The sequence below is a fragment of the Aythya fuligula genome, chromosome 1 (assembly GCF_009819795.1).
Source record: "Aythya fuligula isolate bAytFul2 chromosome 1, bAytFul2.pri, whole genome shotgun sequence".
Lineage (NCBI taxonomy): Eukaryota > Metazoa > Chordata > Aves > Anseriformes > Anatidae > Aythya > Aythya fuligula.
The window spans coordinates 2,713,885-2,732,876 of NC_045559.1; the positions used below are offsets into that span (position 1 = coordinate 2,713,885).

The 18,992-nt window shown below is 47.7% G+C and overlaps 1 protein-coding gene across 2 annotated transcripts in view; it reads left to right on the forward strand.

The window, feature by feature from the left end:
• Positions 1–18,992, forward strand: part of PLXNA4 (plexin A4) — a 403,695-nt gene that overhangs the window by 28,831 nt on the left and 355,872 nt on the right. For both annotated transcript variants that reach the window (XM_032202674.1, XM_032202682.1), the window contains exon 3: positions 18,558–18,740. In XM_032202674.1, the coding sequence (XP_032058565.1) occupies positions 18,558–18,740 (183 nt within the window). The remainder of the gene's footprint in view (positions 1–18,557; positions 18,741–18,992) is intronic.

The window sequence follows — 18,992 nt, forward strand, 5'->3', positions numbered from 1 at the left end:
CACTAACCGCCTCTCTGGGCTTTGATTTTCTTCCTTAATTAGCTCTTTCAAGTAAGAGGCAAGTTTAAGACTGAGCAAAGGGAATATGGAGAAACACCAGGGCACTTTCCTGCCCAAATCATCTCATGGCAGAGTCAGGGCTTGGGATACAGGATCACTCATGCTGTCCTTTGTACTCAAGCATTCTTTGCTGGGGGATCCCTGCTGTTGCTCCTTTATAGGACAAGGACACGCTAAGAGGAAGGCAGATGGAAATTTCATTGCAGGGAGATCGATTCTGCCTTACCCTGTCCTAATTCCTCTCTGTACCAGCACCCTCAGCGTCATTGCACAACACTGCAGTGCTCTCACACTCCTACACTGAAGGTGCAGAGGGACAAACCCTTTCATTTTAGTGGGATTTCTTCTGTCTAGGCCTGTGCCAGTAGTGAAACTCCCTGTGCAGCATTGCACAGGGAGAAAGTCTTGTGCCCGGATCCGGCTTTGATTATTATTTATTTATTTATTTTTGTTTAGCCTCAAGGCTGCTGCACATTCAAAAAACTGCCTTTAGATTTAGGCTGGGAGCTTCCCACTGGAGTCACTTTCCTGGGCTCTTAAGCCTCTCCTTGTATTTGCAAATCTGCTCTGCTCATGCTCCATGCTAATGCTTGCAACACAGGACCTGTCAAATCGAGAATTTTGAAACCCATCAATCACATGGCTTCTGTGGCTTTAGAAAGAGGAAAAAGGGCCAACAGCTTTCCTGTGTCCCTTGGGGTGAATCCTGGATAAATCAGGCTGAATTTGGAGGGACAGCGCTGCAGAGACTGGGGAGAGGACAAGGAATCAGGGACTGAGTGACACAGTAGGGAAAATTGTAAGAGCATCTTTGTGACTGTGAATCAGAGATACTAATTCCTCACAGCTGGAAAAGGAGCCTGGAGATCCTTGGAGAAAAAAACAGGGGTCTGAAAAGGTAACTAAATGGGCTGTGCTATCCTTAAATGAGTCTACTTAGAGCTGCTGGCAAGCCCTGCTTGAGATCAGCTGTGCTGCCCGAGGGACGAGGTATTAGTGACTTGGCTGCTGTAAGGATTGCAGAGTCCAGCCGCTAAGCTTGGAAAATATTTGGTGGTTGGAGAAGTATTTTGGAGCCTGGGCATATGTCCGTGAGGACCTCGTCTCCTTTGCTGATGTCCTGCTTGCTAGCCAGCCACCAGTACTGCTGCTCTGCCTTTTAGAACATGGATTTGCAGCAGCTATAAAACCAATTACAAAGCTACCAGTGTGATTTTTCCTTTTTATTTATTTATTTATTTTTTCTGTAGATATCAAATGTGTCTCTGCTGGTGCAGGCTCAACCTGCCTGTGAACCTGAAGTTCAGTTCTGCTGCCCTGCTTCCAGCAGCCAAAATCCTGCATGTGAATAGTTACAGCTGGTACACTGGGCAGGGAGCAGATGGGTGGAAAGAAACTGTGGGATACCCCCACTGAGCATCGCAGAGAAATACTCTTAGAGGACATATTCCAGCCCTTCTCTGAGATACTAACTCTAAGACTGTGGATTATGGAGCTGGGCTCATCACTGTCCTCACATCTTGATGCACGGTCAGGCCTGACCTGTGAAAAACCAAAGGTGAATAGACAATCCTTGATGCTCGTTCCTCTCCTATCCTTCTGCCACAGCTGTCCTCCTCTTAATCTTCAGCATAGATCAGGAAAAATAGATGGATTTTTATGTCTGGGCAGTTGATTTGCAAATTGGTGATGTTCACCAAGGTGATGAATAGTTTCAGGTAATACCTCTGGTTTTCCTCTCTGCCCATACCTTGCAAATGCAGGATAATAGCTTATATTTAAACAGCACACTTGACCCCAGATGCTTAGAAATTCATATAACCAGAGAAAAATGAAGCTGGGAAAAAAAAAAAAGAGTCTTATGAGGTCATCTGATTTGCCCTTCTGCCTTACTTATAACATTTCTGACAGATGTTTGTCTCACCTGTTCTTAACCTCCAGCGATGGAGGCTCCCCTCTCTCCCTACATGATCTGTCTTTGCTGCTAGGGAGCTTTCCCTCACATCTAATCTAAATCTCCTTTCCTGATACTGAAGCCATTACTACTTATATAGCCCCTGAGAGCACTTTTGTTCCCTTTGACTATCTCCCAAAAGCGTTGTGTGCCACCAAAAGCAACCACTTTTGCGGTGCAGTGTGGTGCATCGGTCTGTGGAGCAGAGGGAGTGAGGCTGTACAGATTCTCAAGGTGTTGGTAGAAGGTAGAGCTGGTCTAGAGGGAAAAAATGCTTATAAAGGCAGAAAACAATCTTTATGTTGGGTAAAGAAGATTGGGGTTCGAATGCACATCATAAACTTTGTAACTAACCATTGATGGAAATGCTGAATTTGTTTAGAAACATAAAAAAAGGTAGTTTGGGAGGAAGATGGAGGTGTGAAGGGACCATTTCTGGGGGAAGGGATGAACTGAAGGGACCAACTGCTGGCTTAGGAGCTGGTTGCAACCCAGGGCTGTAACCTGGGGAGATCCCAGCGTCCTCGCCAGCCTGATCTGCCTCCCAGCATCACCCGCCGCTCTGCAGCCTAACAGACTGCAGTCCCTGAAATGAAAAGGTGTCACCTCCACCGCTGCAGCTCTTACCGGATACACAGTGCAAATATCTGCCCAAGATAATCAAATTGTCTGTCCCCAACTATCGCCTGGTTTCTGCCTTTCGCCGGTATTTTCTTTTCCTTTTGGCAGGAAATGGAGTTTGACTGCTTAAATTACTGTATTCAATCTCTTCCTGTTTTTCATGGCAGCGTTGTCAGGTGGGAGAGAGCAGAAATGTTTTTTTGAAGCTGACCAGCTAACAAAAGGCGTTGTACAAAGAGCTGGGCAATATTTTTCCACCACTTTGCTAACAGAGGGCAGGCAAGGTGGGGCATTTGGGACTCAAGTCATTGTCTGACAAGTAACTCAGCCATGAAGGCTTCCCCTTCTGATGCTTCAAGCCACATTTAAATTAGCAACTCTCCAAAATATCCTTGTGGTTACCACTGCCTGGATCCCTGAGAGGTCTGCATCTCCTCCGTATGTCTGTTCCTCACGTGGACTCTGCTCTCCTACTCCTTCCTGCTTCCCTCTTTCCCCCTGCCCATTCTAGATGTTGAGACTGATCCATGCTCTGTACCACCAGGTCAGAAAGAGCCATTTCTAGCTCGAGTGCGTATGGTATAAAGCACAATTTGACTCCTGGAGAGGCTGCTGTTGATGATGGAGTGGCCATAATTTTCCTACAGAAAATGTGTGTCATTATTTTCCTCTTCAGCAACACACAGGACTAACAGAGCACTTCTGAGACACCAAGCTGGGGAGAGCATTACCCCTGTTTTACAGGAGGGGCAGCTAAGGCACAGGAAAACGTGACTTGCAGCTCATTTACACCTCAGGGACTCCCAGATCCAAGTGTTGTGCCCGATGTTCCCAACTGTTGCAGGGAGAGGGAATAACAGCCTTGCTACTGCATTCCTCTCTATCATGGGGAACAGCAAAATAGAGTCATTTAAAAAGGACATGGGATGGAGTTGCTGGAAAAAAAGTCTCTTTCAAAGGAAAAAAGAATCACTTTATCAACCAAAAGGCAGGGGTTATCATCTCTTTCTATCATTCCCCCTACAATTTCCCTTAGAAGGAAAAGGTTGGGGAAAAAAAAGGAGTGCTAACGCTTGCTTAGCCCTAAGGGAGAGGAGCATGTGGAAGGTGGTCCACGCGGTGCTGCTGCCTTGACATTTTGCACACACAGCGTGTGCTTGTTTCTCCTGGTGGGGCTGGCCATGGCATGAGCCTGCCGCTTTCCCTGGGGAATGACTCAGAGTCACAGGAACGAGCTATCGGTTTCATGAGACCTCAGAGCGCCGCTGCTTGCCAGCAGGGCTATCCAAAGTGAACCTCTGCGAGGTCAATGCCACTCATGCTTGTACAATAGGGACTTTTGTTCATCTCGACTGGATATACCACGCATAAAAGCTTTGCAGGCGCTCCTTTAGCCCAAATCACACAGGCTTATGTTCCTGGTCCAAAGGGCTCGTAGTCAGTTGAGGACCACTTTTTGGCCAACTTTTAATGGTGTTTTCCTCTTCTTCCTCTGTAAAGAAGAGCAGGAATCCTAAAAAAAAAGTGACAGGGAGCAGCCTGTGCAGAAGCAGTAGCCTCAGAAATAGGGAAATGCCTCTCTGGGAATGCTCACTGGAGACGCTGAGACGGAGCAAACAGGCTGTGCCTGCCAGCTCTCTATTTGTATAATTGGTCACATCAGTTTGTGTTGGATGGCAGCGTGTGTGTGCAGCGTGTGCTGGAGGGACTTGCTGGGCCAAGCACTTCGAGAAGAGATGACCAGCGTCCTCTGCCAGCTTGGGAAGCCCAAATGGATGGAGGGTTTTATTGGGGATATCACTTGGACAAGGAGTAGGGTGCTGGCTTAGGATTTCTGCAGCTGAGCTCTGTGATTTGCACATCTCCCCCGTAAACCCTCCTCCCTCCCCTTTCTCCATCCCTTCACGGCCTGACTGTTGTCTCTCCGACAAAGCTGGCCGTGCTCTGGGGTGAAAGACACTTTAATAGAGAGAAATGTCATATTATCTTGCTACATGAGGCAGCTCAGGCGAAAGCAGAGCGGGGAGCTCGCTCCAGTGATGTGGCTGGTATTTCTCGTGATTGTTGTCAGTGGTGGAAGTGACCAGAGACATCTGAGGCCGTGCTCCTCAGGCTAATGGAGAGCAACTGAGTTCAAATCTCCACCGCTCTGAGCAAGGTCCTGGCCCCTCTGTAACCGGAATTAGGAAAGGCTCCCCACCTCTTCCACTGCGATGTGACCAGGCAGGCTCATTAATTAGTGCTAATTCATTGACGAGCAAGCCCAGCGTTTGTGGTGTGCCAGGGACACGATGGCTGAGACATAATGGAGTTGCAGGAGTGAAACCCTCCTGGTTTTCCAGTCGGTGTATGTAGCTGCAGCTGGATAGCTCGGGGTGAGCACTGGGACTTTTCCAGTATCCACATCCCAGTTCAGCCTGGGTGTAGCTGCTGGTAACATCCTGACCTCTGGATATCCTTAAAAGCCCACGACTAGCATTTAGGTGGATGAACTAACCTGATGAAAACTCATTTTCAGGGGCTCCTTAGGCACCGCATGGGTTCATCTTCACTTTTTCCTTGGCTGCAGTCCTTCCTCCCAAGTGCCACCTCTCTGCTTTCTGCCAGGAGGGATAAGGACACGTCCCTGCCTCTGCAGAGTGCTCTGCACTCCAGGCAGGAGAAATGGCTTCAGCGGCCCTAGGGGAGAGAAAAACAAAAACTCTTAAGCACCTACATAAACTGAAGCTTGCACTTAAGGGCTGTAAGCCAGGCCCTAATTGCACAGAGAGGATGATTGCATTTAAGGCATTAAGTGTACTCCTCAGTATTAAACACCTGTCCTTGAAAGGATACCTCCAGATCAGAAATAACACTGCCTGTCATTAATTGTCTTATCACATCCCCTCCCTGCACCCTCTCCTTCCAAAATGCTCATTGTTTGTGCTGCAATAAAAAAAAACCAAGCTCTGAAAAAAGCTTCCGTGAAGCCGTCTATTTCCTTCCCAAACATAGGAGGAAATCCTCTGCCTTTAAGTGGCCGGGTGCCAAACCCGTGCGCGCTGCGCTGTTCCCTCCTGGCTCCTCGCGTCTGCTTGACCCTGCTCACACAAAATGTTCATTGAAGACAGAGCAGGGCCCAAGGCTGCTGACTCGCTGTTGTGTCTGAGATATTTCAGGCTCGGCTCCCTCCCCCAGCCATCAGTCCCATCTCCGGACCACGCCGGCTCTGCCTCTGTGGCTCAGCATCATCTCTCAGCATCTCAGCATCCTCCACTGGCCTCCAGGTAGATGCTTCTGCAGGAGAGCGAGGTGCCAGCTTCCACATCGCCGCCTGGGCCGTCTGCTTTGTGCTCCTCGATGGCCTTTATTTCTGGGAACCCATCTTTGCCGCTTCCCCTGCCAGCGACCCGGGCTGTTTTCTTCTGCGGTCGAGCCCTGCGGTCACACGTGGCTCAGCCTCGCGTTCTCAGAGGGCTCCATATGATCTCCTCGCATTTGCTTCCGTGCCGACTGATCAGCTATTTCACAAACCTGACCTCATATTGCCTCACCAGGAGATTGCCTCCCAGGCCAAGGGGAATGCTTACGCAACATTTGGGAAAAAAAAAAAAAAAAAAAAAAAAAGGAAAAAAAGCATCAAGCAAAACTCAGAAAAATCCTGCAAAGAGCCAGAAGCAAAGTGATTGCGTCTCCTTGCATGAGCCTGATGCTATTTAAAGCACCTCCGGACTGGGGGCAGCTGGGGTTCGTACAATAACCATTCTGTTGAGGAGGGGGTCACGGGTATGCTGGATTCAGCGTTGCTTTCCAGCCCAAATCCTGCACAGACCCCTTCTCACTGGCCTGATGTGAGTAGAGTTGTTGGGGTGAAAAACAGTGCAGGGTCTGTCTTCATACTTGGGGAATCAGTGAAGATTTTTAGCCTCTGGGAACAGTCCGATGCACACGTCTGCATTTATTTTATATTCCAGCACACACATGGCACAGGGCATTATTTTTGCCCCAGAAATATCTGTGTTTACCTGAATTGCACAGAAGCACGCGTCCACATTACATCAGGCAGCATTAATAGAGATGCTGGGAGTAGCCACTAAAAAAAATGGGGACAAGATATGATGATGGGGACAGGAAAGAGTGTTGTCCATACAGAGACGTGTCCAGGTCTCCTCTGACCATATTTGTGCCTGAGATGCTTCCAGCGTGGCATCTGTGTGGCCATGCTACAGTGGCATAGGCAGACTCTGGGTGATGTTAAAACAACTTTGGGACCAAACACAGTGTTTGTAGGGCCAACAGACCTGGCTGGATAGATATGCCAAAATTCAGGATGGAGCTGGGTGTCATGCTCGCATCTACCTATGAACCATCCGTCTCTTCAGCTCTACTCCTTTGCGGAGGTAAATGTTAGGAAGTGGAGCAGTGTGGCCTCACTGTGCTTGCTGAAGTGCAAACCTTTATCGCATCTTTATTCTGGAGGTAGCAAACGCTCTCACATTGATCCCACCTGAGCGTGCACAGTGATGTTTGTGTGTGTGTGACACGTTGCATCGTTACCTGCATCCAGCGGAGACACGGGGTGCCAGAGCTTTCAACGAGGTTTCAACTTGGAGACCTCTGGGACTGAGACCATGGGGACGTGGAGCTGAATAACAAAAGCTTCTGTTCTAGCTCTGCTGCTGTGATGTGTACGTGCTTTATAAAACAGCCATGAAATCCATAAGACCTAAACCCTGCCCTGTGCCACCAGCACCCAGTTGCTTAAATTTAGGAACAAGACACTGTTTCATCCCTAGTGTTTTCTGCTTTATGGTGCAGATTCTGTGGAGATAATACTTAGAGTGGTTACAGAAGTACTTGAAGCACAGGATACCCAGAGATTTAAGTGGTAATGCCGCGGACAGACAGAGAGACCTCTGTTTCCTCCATGCAGTATTGGAGCTGGCATAGCAGATAGAGCATGTGGGTGACATTAGATCAGTAGGAACAACATCGTATTTTCCCTGTTTCAATGTCATTACCCCGTCATTGTCACTGGTCCAAAATATAATGGGATTTGTTCAGCTGATTTATCCTGTAAACAAGCAATATTAGCCAGGCGCGCATTCAGCCACAGACAGGGAGTGGGAGAGGCCGAGCAAGGCAGCGTGCAGAAGGGAATAATAAAAAACGCGCTGCTCCTAATGAGGGAATGACCCAGCACTCATCAGTGGGTCAGGGCTATTGGTTGGGACCCCGTGCCAAGAAACACAGGGCTGTAATTGTCATGGTGTCCCTGCTTCTGAGGGCCGTCCGCCGCACAGGCCTGCTTTCAGCTGCAAAAAAAAAGAAAAAGAGTTGGGAGTTAATGGCTTGAGTGAATTTATACGTGGCAGACACGAGTGCTCTGAATTCCTCAGCTCCCCAGATCTGCACAGATAGAGGCAGCAAGTGGGAGATTTTTCTTGTCCGGTGCCTGCGTGATGTATTTTGTTGTTTCAAATGAGAACCAGGCTTATTTACATCCATTTTCCACCAGATTATAGGACCAGAGACAAGGCGGTTCTCCCTGATACAGACGCGCAGCCTTCGACTCTCCATTATTTGGTGAGCACGCCGGGGTCTCTCGTACCCAACCCAGCAATTTCCCCATGCTGAAGAGCAACAACAGATACATGTTGTTCGTTACAACACTTAGCTTACCTTTGCAGGACCACAGCGAGGCTTAATTAATGCTTTTAGGCGGCTCTGGGAGAAGGTGTCGCCTGCATGCAAAGCAGCGTTGTTGTTTAATTTATCCAGCGCTGTTGGTGCGCGTGGCACTTTGCAGCCCAAATGATAATTTCGCCTGTGTAACAAAATAATAATTATAGTAATTGTGATTCAGCGGAGAATGTCTGGTGGTGCCAGCATAGGGGAGGCAGCTGGACTCTATCCGGCAAGGTGCTGGTGTGCGTCACTGGAATAGGAATGAGGGTGTCTGGCAGCTGCCAGAAATGCTCCGTCTCAGCCCAGGTTTAACCATTCTGTTACCAGCAAGTAGCAGGAGATATTGGGCCGGGGGTGAAGACGAACATAAGAGTTTAACGTGGGGAAGGTCTCCTTGCTGGGCATCTCTTTTCGGTGGACACAGCTGAGGGAAACGCAAGTTATGGCAAGGATGCTCGGGATTACGGAGGCAGAGCTGGCAGGACACAGAGCTCAGTTCTCTTTCACCTCTTTCACCGGTGCTGTTGATGGAATTTGTTACACAGATCACCTTTGGCTTACCATGGAAATCCAATGTCCTTTAGGGGCAATTTTTCCCTCTCTGTAGGCTTCTTTCTGCCTACACAGAACAACCCTTTTCACCCAGGATTTTCCCTCTGTGACATTTGCTCCCCGGCAGCACCAGGGGAAGTCAGTGCTGCTGTGTTTCAGGTGCATAACACAGCTTTGCAGCTGGAATATGTTCTTACAGGAGAGCTCTAGCAGCTTATTTGATCAATACTTCACTTCTGAAAAATCCCCAAATGTTTGTTTACCCAATAGACCATGGCAGTTTCAAAGGCAGAGTCTCCACACTCAATAATCTCTTTTTTGGGGGCGCGTGAAATTTTTTAAGTGAATTTCTTCGAGCTCACGGAAAGCACCGAGCTGAGAGCTACAGAGATCATATTCCTCTGTTTATCCTTCAGTGCCTCATCCACACAATCCTCCAGCCTCTCAGCCAGCAGAGGAAAGTTTATGGGACTGCAGAGGAGCTCAGCTTCCTTTTACAACCACATTTGCTGCTCTTTAGGTCCCATCCCTTCTTCCTGTTTGCAGACAGTTTCCCGCTTGGGAGGGAAGGAACCTCAGGGACCACACACCTCAGCGATCTGGTTTTCACCCCAGCTGCATGGCTTGGCGTGTTAATACTGAGGTTTGGAATTGTAATGCCAGATTTTTATTTTATTTTTTTTTTGGAGGAGGTGGAAATGATTTGCGAAAGAGAGATTTGGCTGACACAGCGATGATGAATGGGATGTGGGGTGTGAAGGCTTCCATGAATGGGAGCGTTTGGGATATCTCAGTTTGACAGCCTGCGTTGCTGCTGGAGGTACTGCCCCTCTTCCCTGCCTACATCACTTGCTTGGGTTCTAACCAAGGCTCTGAATTATCCCTTAACTTACAATATCAAAACAGAGAGAGTGTAAATATCCCACAGAAATATATTCCCACGTATCTGAGTTGGTTCCACACCTCATCTTGTTTATCTTGACACAGAGTGACTATTTTTCATGGCAGACACTTGGAATTGAAGTTGATGAAGGACCTGAAGGATATAGCGGAGGTCACATCAGTACACCATCTGCCAGTAACACGGATTCATTAACCTGGTGGTGTTTTCAGGCTGGATTTTTAATTGCACCTTCGCTCGTAATGCTAGGAGTGTCTTCTCTGCAAGTGGCCAAGAAGCAAATATGTCATTTTGCTGAGGACAGTATTGGCCTGGGGGCCCGAAAATGAAATATACGTGATGTAACAAAAGCACATAGTCAGTCTTAGTTTTCTCCTTTGGAGGATATGAACTGTTTCCTTCTGATAGCCTGCTGCTGCTTCCAGAGCAGAAATCCTGCTGCTGACCAGACCCATGCCTGCGGTAAGGCAATGTTCACAGCAAAAGTGAGAATATGAGTTGAGGAACATGCCACGGGCTGAAAAGCATCTGCACCTGCTGCTCACTGGTCCTGTGGCTGCGACACAGCTGTGGTCTGCGTCTCCAGGGTCTGCAGCAAGAAAGAAGAAAAGCCAACTTACTGCCAGCGTTGCTTAAATTTTGCAGTATTGGGGTCTAGAGTATATTTAGGGGTTCACTGATCAATGGATATTGTACACATCTTTTGGCACAGTAATCATGCAGAAATTCAGAACTAGGAGATGCTAAATTAATAGCCACTGTTGCTTCTTAGCAATAATCACTGAGCTCTGCCGAGCAAAAGGCCTGAAGACTACAAAAACCTGTTGGTCCCCATAAGAGAGGCAGCCTCCTCTTCAGGAAATTGCAAATTTTACGATGTGGAGGTAGATGGCAGAGGCTGTTGGGAAGCCTTATGCTCTCAGTCCAGCAGGAACATAAATGCAGACATAACAAGTCTGTACCACATTAAGATTCTGCAGCACTCTGGAAACTTGACACCAGCCCTTGAACTGATGCTTAAACTACAGACCCCAAAACCAAACGCTGGTACAAGTTCTAGTTAATTTGAGCAACTTTTCCCCGGTCTTGTGTTCCTGAATGATATCTAAGTGAAAACCTCTTAGCATAGTGGGTACAATTTCCCTGTAATTGGTAAAGTTACTGTAACTGCACTGTCATTTGTATATGGTGACATGTAATTGCGTGGTAACCACTGCTGTGGTTGCACAAGTGAAAAGCAGCGTGCAATTATAATGTATTTCCAAATGCTGGCTCTTTATCCAGCTTCCATTATATCACTAAGCACCCTAGGGAAATGGCACTGGATATTTTTGTATGTCGTTAGACTGCGGGCTAACTGCTGAAGAGTGGATTTGTTGGTGAGCTGTGCTGTCTTTGGTCGGTGGCCCAGGGTTCCCATCTTTTTGCCCACAAAATTTCCCCGGGCCTTGAATTGCAGATGACAAAGGTCTATAGCTGTTGGTGGTCACTGGGCAAGCCCACATTTTTTTTTCCTCACCCAGTGTCAGGAATGCATGTGATGGGAGGGCAGTAACAGGCATCAAATTATGTGAATGATGTGGCACAAGGTGAGTGTCAGAGGAGCTGTCTCCATCCTGCGCCAGGACCTCATGGCTAGACACTGGTAGCCACTGCCTGTAATTTAGTGGTCCTGCCACTGTTCACAGCACAGAATGTGGGGAGAAGGCTGGATGAGCCAAGTCCACGTGTCCCAGTGGTGTCAGAAGGGAGAGCTAGAGGTCAGAAGCAGAGATCCTGCTAAGAATGCAGGAGGTCAGAGGCAGATCCAATCCAGCTTAAGGGTACTGAAAATTCCTGGTGACAGATTTCCCTAGGACGTCCATCTCTCTAGATTTTTAAATATATTGTGGAGCAGGACACATGTCCATCCTCATCAGGAAGCTCAGTCCTTGCTGTTGAGAAGATCATGCACACGGGTGATGAAGAGACCCTGGGACCTTGCAAAGATTCAACTGCATATTGCTGTTAATTTCTTACTGCTCTTGGCTCCCTGGCTCTGCTGGCAACACACGCAGCCGTAATGTATGCATTCCCTCCATCATCTGGAGTAGCCAAGCCTGAGATAACAAGAGTGAGAAGCCAAGTACCTGCCACTGTATGAAGACAAGGCTATTAGGCATTAGCTGTAAATCAAAGGCGAGAGACTTGGCCGTTGGGACAGCCTTTATCCCCGGTGAGTCTGGGGAATTGCTTTGGAGCCTGCTGAGATATCTGGAAAAAGGCCCTCGTGCTTTGATGGGGAAGGAAGATTTTACCCGAGTGAAAGCAAGGAGGAATGAGGGATGGCTAATCCTTTACCGAAGCTTTTCCCAAAATATGGATTAGGCTGTATTTGATTATCAGGGGCTCTTTCGGAGGCAAATTCCTAAAGCAGATGTTTAAGGGACACCTGCAGATCAGTAGGAGCACTATTTGCACTGTCCCCCAAATACCTTGCACTTCAGCCTGTAGTGCAATGCCCAGCGCTTCTGCTGGGCAATCAGATGAGATCAATGAGGGAGGTGTTGTAATCAGCTCTAACCCTTCTGCTGAGTTTGGGGGTTTTGGGGAGTCGGTGAATCTCTAGAGACCTAAGCCAGCACGAGCCTTGTAAAACCATCCTCTTCAGGAGGGTTTGGATGCGTTCATTATTTATTTGATAGGCTTAATCCTGGAGAAGGCAGATGCCTGCCAGGATCCTCCTGTAAATCAGGGCCATTCTTTGCACATCCTTCCTATTTCACTGGCGAACGTGACACTTGGCCACGGTGTCACTGCTGCAGATGAAACCTCTGCTTGCCGATGCAGGGAGCAGTGGCAGGAGCAGACAGCAGCCTCTCACCAGCTGGCTCCCCACTGCGCATCAGCGTGAGATGGAGAGGCAGCTGGTGGGACTCGGGAGGGCATTTACGCCCTGGGAGCTGCCAATCACTCTCACATGAAGATATTTTGGATATGTAAAGCACCTAATAAACCTGTGTTTAGCAGCTTCCCTGGGGCAGAGGGGCAGTGAGTAATATTCCCTCACTGGCAGGTGGAACGTGATGCAGGATGCTGGTTTGACTCCATTCCAGCATCTCAACCACAAGGCCCCCCCCTTCCTTTCTGAGTTACCTACAGACCACACTGTGAATTTCTGGGTTAGATTTAACTGCTCAAGATGCAAGAATTGCTGATTGCTTTCCTGCCTCTTTAGATCTTCCCTTTGCCCCTCCCTGATATCCCAGCTGGCGTGCCAGCAGTGTTGTGAGCAGAGTGAATTCATGTCCTCACCTCCGCTTTCATTCTGGAAAGTCGTTAACGTGAAATTGCCAAGCAGAGAAGCTCCAGAGAGTTTAACGTGGCTACTTTATATTGCTGTTAGGAGTGTCTGGAATTGAAAATAAACCTGCGCTTGCAACTCCTGACCCTTTCATCATAAATCCAAATTTCCTTACGTGTTTCTCTTTGCTGAAGAAGATGACTGTATTTCTGCCTTTACAAAGATGTTGTGCGTGCAGCTGAGAGCCCCAGCTGCACAGAAGTTAGCTGATGTTTATTTGTAGGGTTTAACTCACTGGTATTTTTTTTATTTTATTGTTGTAGATGATCCCCTGAGGAAATAATCCCAATGTGTTAAATGAAAATTGTTTTCATGCAATGTGTGACTTGCTGGCCTTACTCTTCCTCCAAGCTCCTTCTTGGGGGACTGTTGTCTACTTTCAAACTGTAACTGTGCAATTGCTTCTCCAGCATCTGTGCAAGGGCACATGACTGTACAGCTTGGCCTGATCTGCCCTTAAACATCCCTTCACATCTCAGAGGTTAAGGTGCGCTGTGATGGTCCTAGCTCTCATCTGAACCTCATCTTTTTAATGCACTGATTTCACTCTTCAAACTTGTTTTGGTGTTTGGATGTGTCCTTCTGTAAATGATCTCAGGGGAGTGAGATGAAATCAGTGGGCTTAAAGTTAGTTCTGTGCCTGTAGGTGGGAAAAGCTTGATTTCAGCCCTGTTAAGGTTAGGTCTAACTTCAGCTGGAGCTGGGCCCAATCTGTTGGAGGAGGAACTAACCTGTGGCAATTGGATTAATTAAGCCTCAACAGGCTGGGGATGTGCTGTAGATCAACTACAGGTTATTGTGTTTGATGCTGGGATTTCTGGGTCTGTATCCTCTTAGGGTTTTGCAGGCTGATAAGAGCTTATTCTGGCTATGTAAGCTCTGATATGCATCCACAGCAGTCATGCTCTAGCTAACACATCCCTGCTGTTGATAGAGTGCACTGCAGAGGACTCAATGCTGTATTCTTTCAGCCACACAAGCTCAGACATGTCTGGATGCCTGGAGAACAAGCAGAAGTAGCTTGCATCTCCCTGAAAAATAATGCAGGAAACTCCTGTCTGAGATACAATGTCCTGGGTCATGCAGGAAGGTAGAGCAGATGATTGCAGGGCCCGTTTTGGTCTCTAAATTACTTTGGGCTGTGCTGTTGGGGGGTAGCATACAATCATAGAATACTTTGGATTGGAAGGGACTTAAAGATCTTCTAATGTCTCTGCATTCCTCCGAAGCTATCTGTCCTTGCTTCTACCCTCTGTAGGCATCCTCTCTCTGTTTTAATTTGTCCAGGAGCTCCTTGTTCATCCATGCAGGCCTCCTGGTGTTTTTGTCTGACTTCCTCTTTGTTGGGAAGTATGATCCTTGAATATTAACTAGCTTTTTGGGTCCCTCTTCCCTCCAGGGCTTTGTCCCTTGGTATTCTTCCAAGTAGATCCCTGAAGAGGGTAAAGTCTGCTCTCCCAAAGCCCAGGGTAGTGAGCTTGCTGTGCCCTTAGGATCCTAAACTACACCATGTCATGGTCACTGCATCCAAGGCTGCCCTTGGGGTTTATACTCTCCACCAGTCCCTCCTTGTTGGTGAGAATGAGATCCAACGTAGCATCTCTACTCGTTAGCTCCTCTATAACTTGGAGAAGGAAGTTACCAGTGCATTTCAGGAACCTCCTGGATTGCCTGTGCCCTGCTGTGCTGTCCCTCCAACAGATATCAGGGTGGTTCAAGTCTCACATGAAGACCAGGGCTTGCAAACTTGAGGCTGTTTCTATCTGTCTATAAAAGGCCTCATGTGCTTGGTCTTCCTGACCAGGTGGCCTGTAGCAGACCACCACTACAATGTCCCCTTTCCCTACCTTCCCTTTAATCTTGACCCATCAGTTCTCTGCCAATTCCTCATCCATCCCCAGGCAGAGTTCCTCGTGCTCCAGCTGCTCATTGACATAGAGGGCAATGTCCCCTTCTTTCCTAAATGTCCACTTCTTTCCTGCCTGTCTTTCCTAAAGAGCTTGTGTCCAGCCATCCTAACACTGCAGTCATGGAAGCAATCCCACCATGACTACAATGCCAATGAAGTCATAGCCCTGCAGGCTATGACATCTCTAACTCCTCTTGTTTATTACTCCTGCTACCTGCATTTGGATAGAGACATTTGAGTGGGGACCCTGATGAAGCTGACTTCCCAGCTGGAGTGGCTGGAATTCCTTCGTGCTGCTCTTCAGGTGCTCTCCTGCTGACCCACGACCCTTTTCCAGGCTCTGGGTATCTGTTGCTGACATTGGCAGCAAACTGGGAGGAGTGGGATGGATTGGGTTATTCCACAACTATAGTTTAAAGCCCTCTTCACCAGCCTGGTAAGCCTATAACCAAAGATGTTTTAACCCTTCTCTGACAGGTGAACCCTATCAGCTCTCAGCAGACCAGGGTTCTTAAAGCAAGACCCATGGTCTAAGCAGGTGAACCCCTGGCTGTGGCACCAGTCCTGTAACCATCTGCTGGTTTGCCAGATTCAGCTGGCCCTTTCCCTTTGACTGAGAGAACTGATTTAAAAAACTACCTGTGCTTCTGAGTCCTTTCCTGCTGCTCCCAGGGCTCTGTAATCCCTCTCGATGCTCCTCTGACTGCTTCTGGCTGCATCACTGGTGCCCATGGGAAACAGCAGCAGTAGATAACAGTCTTTAGGCTGTACGAGGCTTGGTGGTCTATTAGTGATAACCTTGATATGAGCCCCTGGTGAGCAGCAGGCTTCCCTCGAGAGCAGCTCAGGTCAGCAGATGAGCAGCTCTGTACCTCTCACAGGAGAGTCTCCTGCTGCTATCACCCACAGCCTTTTCTTAGTGGGACTGGTTGTTCTGTGGGGAGCAGGCCAGGCTGTTTTACTCAGCCCCAACCCCCTGCAACGGGTCTTTTCGGTCAGCAGAGGGGTGAAGTGCTTCTGTAAGGCCACTTCAGGCTGTAAGGGCACACCAGACCCCTGGGGGCAGGCCCTTCCTCCTGCTGCTCCCCATTGCTTTCAGCTTCCCCTCTGTGGTGTCATTGCCCAGCCCCCTTCCCTCCCCCCTGCGCATTCTTTTAGTGGTGCTGGGGGAATTTTGGGCTGTTTGGGCACAGGCTGCTGACTGCTAGGATCCATATAACTCCTCCTCAGCCTCCCTGATGCTATGTGTCCTCCTCATGGCTTCCTACAGCTCGCCCACTAGCAGCAGGAGGTCCTCCACCTTTGGCAAGCAGGCAGGCCTGCCACCAGCCCCTGCCCCAAGGGAAAGGTTGCTGCTGAGGGAGCAGGGACTCCATTAGTACAACTAATGAGAGCTGCTGGTCTCTTGAGTGTCCTAGGGGCTCTGCCATGCTAGGGGGACCCCTAAGCCTGTGCCCGCTCTGCTCTCCGTTTTCACTGCTTGCTGGTGTCATCTGTGGTTTGAGGTGGATGTGCTGCACCCTAGGTAAGTTGTCCGCTGGTCCTATTAAGTTTTTCACTCTTGGTAGAGAAGAACGCTGTTTTGTGTTTCTTATTTTCTTCCAGCACCATGGCAAAGCAGGGTTTTCCCTTGCCCCCTTTTCTGCCGTTTGTAGAAGGTGTGGGGATCTTTCGCTTTCAGTCTGAAATGATTTTTCCCTCAGCTTGTCAAGTGTTTCTGGGCAAACTGACTTCAAATCCTGAATTTTTCTCAAATCCTGCTTCAGTGGGATAATTCAGTGGGAAGGGACCCCAGGGGGTCACCCAGTCCAGCTTCCTGCTCAAAGCATGGTGCATCCTAGGCTTGGGGGACTTCTGGAGTCCTTTTGCAGTCACTTGCTCTACCATGAGGTGATCCAGTGCATTCCAGGGTTGAAAGGATGGTTTGATCTTCGGCATACCTCCTTTCCTTGATTACAGGGATGGTTTATGCGACTGCTGTAGGCCACTTTTTAACATTTCATGTGGTTGAAGCTAGGTGAGGTGGATCCTGTGCCGGGCGATGTGTCAGGTAGCAAACTGGGGAACAGAAGGCTGGTGACACTGCATCAGACCAACATGCTGCTCCTCCACCTCGGTGTCCCACACCTTGCCGAAAAATCTGGGTAGTGTTGCTGCTTCTGACATCTTTGGTACTTCCCGAGTTATCAAGCTGTGTTTTTTTTTTTTTTTTTTTTTTTTTTTTTTCTCCTTTTCTTCCTGAGCTACATAATACAGTTGGGCATGTTCTCATTATCCACAGAAACGCTTGACACCAGCAAGCCATGCTGTCATGGGGGTCTGCAGCATGGTGATCAGTGCGGTGGTGCTAGACCTCAGATGAATTTGGCCTTTGGATCTGGGATGCAGATTTATCTTAAATTTTGTGCTAGCATTGTAGACTAGCAATATCCTGTCTGCAGCTCATAAACGCTCTTGATCTGATCTGTAATTGCACTTTGAGATGGTGTTTTAGCTCTGAAAGGGCAGTCCTCAAACACTAATGACTTTTGCAGGCCAGAGCTCAGGCTAGCTCTTCCTTACTAATGGCTGTTTGAATTCCGTGTAGATTTTATTTGTTTATAAATATGTTTAGGACACATTATTTTTCCATTCAGCAAAAACATCTGTAATTATTTCCTGTAATTGCTGGGTGAGGACAAAATGAATCAACACTCAGGCTTTTGCTGCCTGTGTGAACTCAATCAAGGAGCAGCACATATTCTAGCCATGCTTCCCAGAAGATGTGATCTCAGATAAAGAAAATGGTCACAGCTCTTCTTTATCAATATAAGAAGATCAAGTAACTTTCTCGTAGACTGAATTATTGCTTTTCTAGGCCTTAGTCCAGCAAAAAAAAAAATTAATCAGGTGCTTAGCTTCAGATGTGTAAGTGGTCACACTGAAGTCAGTAAAGTCTAATTGCTTTGGCAATTGCATGCTGTAATATTTGGAACTTCATCTGTATTTGCGTTACTCTGTGGGACCTTCACACTGCCAACCTGTATTAATCTCACCTATTTTCCAGATCGTGCTGTGAGGTAGGGTAGAAGAGTTGTCCACATTGTTCTGCTGTTGCTCTTCTGTAACTCCCTCAAGTTGAAGGCAACACCATCTTATTTGCTAATGTAGATTTAGCTCAGTGGTTTGTATTCTGGATCCCTGGAGAATGATGTGCAAACATTACTTTTGACAGACCTAGAAATGTTTAAAACTTTCAATGGACTTTGAGTGCTAGCTAAAAGAGACTGGTAAAGTAGTAGGAAAAATGCTTAAAATAATATATCCTGCTGGGCTGTCATTCAAGAGAAACAAGTTTCCAGTGCGCCTTCTGTCTGTAACTCATCATGAGACTCTGGACAATTTATTTCCACCTTTGTAATCCTCCAGTCCTGCCTTTGTCATCAATTTGTCAGTCTGCATAAATTATAGGCATGTTGCATAACGGTGGCCGCGGTTGGATGGATACTTTGCAGATAGCTAAAGAATTAGTGGCTTCACTTTTTCATGCTGTCTTCCTTGTTGTTTACAGCTGTTAACGATTGATGACAATTTCTGTGGCCTGGATATGAATGCCCCGTTGGGAGTATCATCAATGGTGCGTGGGCTCCCCATTTTCACTGAGGACGGAGACAGAATGACATCCGTGATTGCCTACGTTTACAAGAACCACTCCCTGGCTTTTGTGGGAACCAAGAGTGGGAAGCTCAAGAAGGTAAGACCTAACGTGGTCCTTTAACTCTTATTTTCACGTTCTTACGGAGATTGGCAGTGTGGTGGTGTTGTGTGTGAATGCAATCCTTATTGTAAGGTGCATCACCTACACTGGGATAGCAAATGTTGTTTTGGTTGGCAAACAGTCGCATTTGACCCCCAAAGAGTAAAGCTGACGTGAGAAAGGCAGACTCACAAATTGGTTTTATCTGCAAAAGAATGTCTGAAGTCAAACCGCGGGCAGACTTGATGC